We start from the raw sequence: 3,103 nt of genomic DNA on the forward strand, positions 1-3,103 counted from the left end.
GGGAAAGTAGGGAACTTTTTTTGTCCTTGTAGGGTAAACCGAACATTTTCCGTGGCAACATTGGCTATGAGCTATAGTCAGATTGACACAAAGCACCCATAGACATGTACCCCTTAATTTTCTTAAATATGCAACTGCGGTTTATCTCCCAGACCTATATGTTACCCCACAAATGCTTATGATTACTAATTCTGTAATGGTGGTTTAGGGTATGATATAGTCGGCTCCGCGCGACTTTAGACTTTCCTTACTTGTTTTTAATTAAATATTTCTATTTCTAAACAAAGTTGATTGTATTAAATAATTTAATAATTGAAAATATTTTCAACTACAATCAACTTTTTAATCGGAAATATTTTGGTGATTTTTTCTGTGTAGTGGTGAAGGGTATAATATAGTTAGATTTCACTTACTTGTTTTCCCATCGAACCCAATTTTCCCCACTGGGTATTATACCCTTTCACATAGCTTACTACAATGTAAATGAAAGTATTACAATACTTTGTAATAGAATTTACAATGTTTCGAAATTTTAGAATATTTCGCAAAACCTTAAGGTGATAATGTGCAAAGATCATACCTCATTAATATTTACTACCTCAAAACATATTTGCATGATGGAGTCAATAAATAATTGCAGCGTATACCACTAAACATACAGTAATAGTTTTAGCTTTGAATCTGAAAGTTAAGAATTCATTAGGTTTTTGAATTGGAAAATTATGAAAGACACAAAAATTAATATAATACAAATCTCTTTGGTAGTCCTTTTAATCGTTGTGATGGAGAGCAAAGGTGATGTAATCGCTTCATCAGTTGGTAATATAAATACCAGACAATTACAACTGATCGAATATTCCATGAACCCTAAGGCCAATCCATGCGAAAATTTTTACGAATATGCCTGTGGCAATTGGGCCAACAATGTGGATGGTGTTAGTAAATTCCTTGCTTCAAATGCACTTATCCTGGAATATCAATATGCGCGTGAATGGAATATTCTCATGTATAAACTTCAAAAGGAAACAGGTAATAGACTTGAAAATCTGGTGCAAAATTACTATCAGTCATGCATGAATAATGCCGATCTTTATACTCCCTGGGAATATTTGCTATGGTTGGAGAAGACGGAGAATATAACATTAACAAGTTTTCTAAAAGATCCTGCGGTGACTGGCAAAGAAAATGCTACAGATATATTAAGAGTTTTCATGAAGTATGGCTTTGTAGGAGAAGCCCTCACAAATGTCATGGGAAAACTATCTGAATTTGAATTCAAAAAGTTACTGCACCTTCTAGATGTGGAAATGGATCATTTTGACTATGAAAAACTTTGGATGCAAATTAAAGAAATCGATGACAAAATTACATCCACATTGGGCGATCGCCCAGATGAAAATAAGCTTTTAGAATATGTCCAAAATGAGATATCCCATAATGGCACCGATAAAGATCAATCGCAAACATTCGACCATCATATTTTTGGCAAATATTTGATAATTCGTTTTGTAAAGTATCTGTATACTATGCGCCCAAAAACATTTGTAGCTGAAGGATGTATACTAGCAACTCGTGATGTCCTAGCCTCTGTAATGGAATGGATTTATCTGCAATATCACCCTGATATTTTCGATGGAGTCTATGAGCTATTCAACACCATGAAAGAGGAAGTGAATCGAACATTTTTACGAAACCCCTATGGTTTCAAGGAATCATCTCTGAATTACATAATAAACAAATTGGATAAAATGCAATTGAAAATCGGCACATACCCAGCCGAAAATGCCGAAAATATTTTGAATAATCTCTACAAAAATATAGAAATCAAAGCATCGGATTTCTATGGTAACCATTTGAAATTATTGGCATTGAAAAGAGAAACCAACCTTGCGAATCCGCCATGTTCCATAATTGTAGGAGAGCATGTCATACATTTTAATCACGAATGCAATAGAGTATATTTTCCTTTCTACACCATAAGACAGCCAATATATCACAAAGATCTTCATGATTTCTTTAAATACACTTCGCTTGGATTCATTTTGGCCCATGAAATAATGCATGCTTTTACATTTGATAGACTTCAGTTTGATGCTGAAGGAAAACCCAATGAGGAGATGTATCAAACATTTCTAGATAATCCCTTCTATGGCAATGCAACCGAAGAAGTTCAAAATCGTTATGGTGAAACGGCACGAGAAAAACTATCCGATATAACTGGTTTGGCCTATATCAATGAGATTGTAAAGAATCGTGATATAAGCATCCCTGCAGAATTATCACATAGTGAATTTACTAAGGACCAATTATTTTTCTTAAATTCCGCTCTAGTATTCTGTGTAGAGCAATCATTCGATGTATTTAGGGATCAGCATGGGAAAAATCGGGATCGTGTGAATGACATTGTTGAAAATTTTCCCAAATTTGATCAAGCCTTTAATTGTCATGCAAAAAAGAGTATAGACTAGAGTAGAAACATTGTTAACAATCGAAATGTAAAAAAAAATAAATTTTAAATAAAATGACATGTAATCAAGGCCGTAGCCAGGATTTTAATTCGGGGGGGGGGTTCAACTTGAAAAAAAATATTCATATAATCTCATGTGTAGAACATTTTATTTATGCAAAGGTATGTATACAATATTTTTATAATATTAAATTGAGCCGACGGGCTTTTTGGGCAGCAAATAAATCAATGACTTCTTCAGTCGGCACATATATTCGGCGACGAACCGACATTAATGCCAATCCATTGAGTCTACTCTCGCTAGTCGAATTTCTAAGATACGTCTTTAATCTCTTCATTGTTGAAAATAAACGTTCGGATGAGCCAGTGTTGCCAGGTAATTTTTGATTCTTCCCCCCAAATCTTAAGAAAAAACCCCTAAATTGGTCTAGACTTTTTTCATAAACCCCCAAAAATTTTAAGTATGTAAATAGTACAAAAAGAGGCCCAAAATTTCGTTAAAAATCCTGTAGTGATACACTTTAAAAATTAAATTTAACACAAATATATAAAGTGAAAGAAGATTTTTTCAGAGGAACAAAATTTTAGACAAAATAAGTTTTTTTTAATCCTAAAAATTTTCTTTTGAAATAAATA

General features: G+C 33.3%; 1 protein-coding gene across 1 annotated transcript; it reads left to right on the forward strand.

Moving 5' to 3' along the window:
• The first annotated feature begins 782 nt into the window (after positions 1–782).
• Positions 783–2,468, forward strand: LOC142231127 (neprilysin-2-like). The gene has a single exon (XM_075301746.1). It carries the CDS (start codon positions 783–785, stop codon positions 2,466–2,468), a length of 1,686 nt encoding a protein of 561 aa, XP_075157861.1.
• The last annotated feature ends 635 nt before the right edge of the window (positions 2,469–3,103 follow it).

Source organism: Haematobia irritans, chromosome 3 (assembly GCF_050003625.1).
Source record: "Haematobia irritans isolate KBUSLIRL chromosome 3, ASM5000362v1, whole genome shotgun sequence".
Lineage (NCBI taxonomy): Eukaryota > Metazoa > Arthropoda > Insecta > Diptera > Muscidae > Haematobia > Haematobia irritans.

What these genes read in the sequence shown, in the direction of transcription:
- LOC142231127 (XM_075301746.1), top strand. Translation starts at nt 783, where the DNA reads ATGGAGAGCAAAGGTGATGTAATCGCTTCATCAGTTGGTAATATAAAT.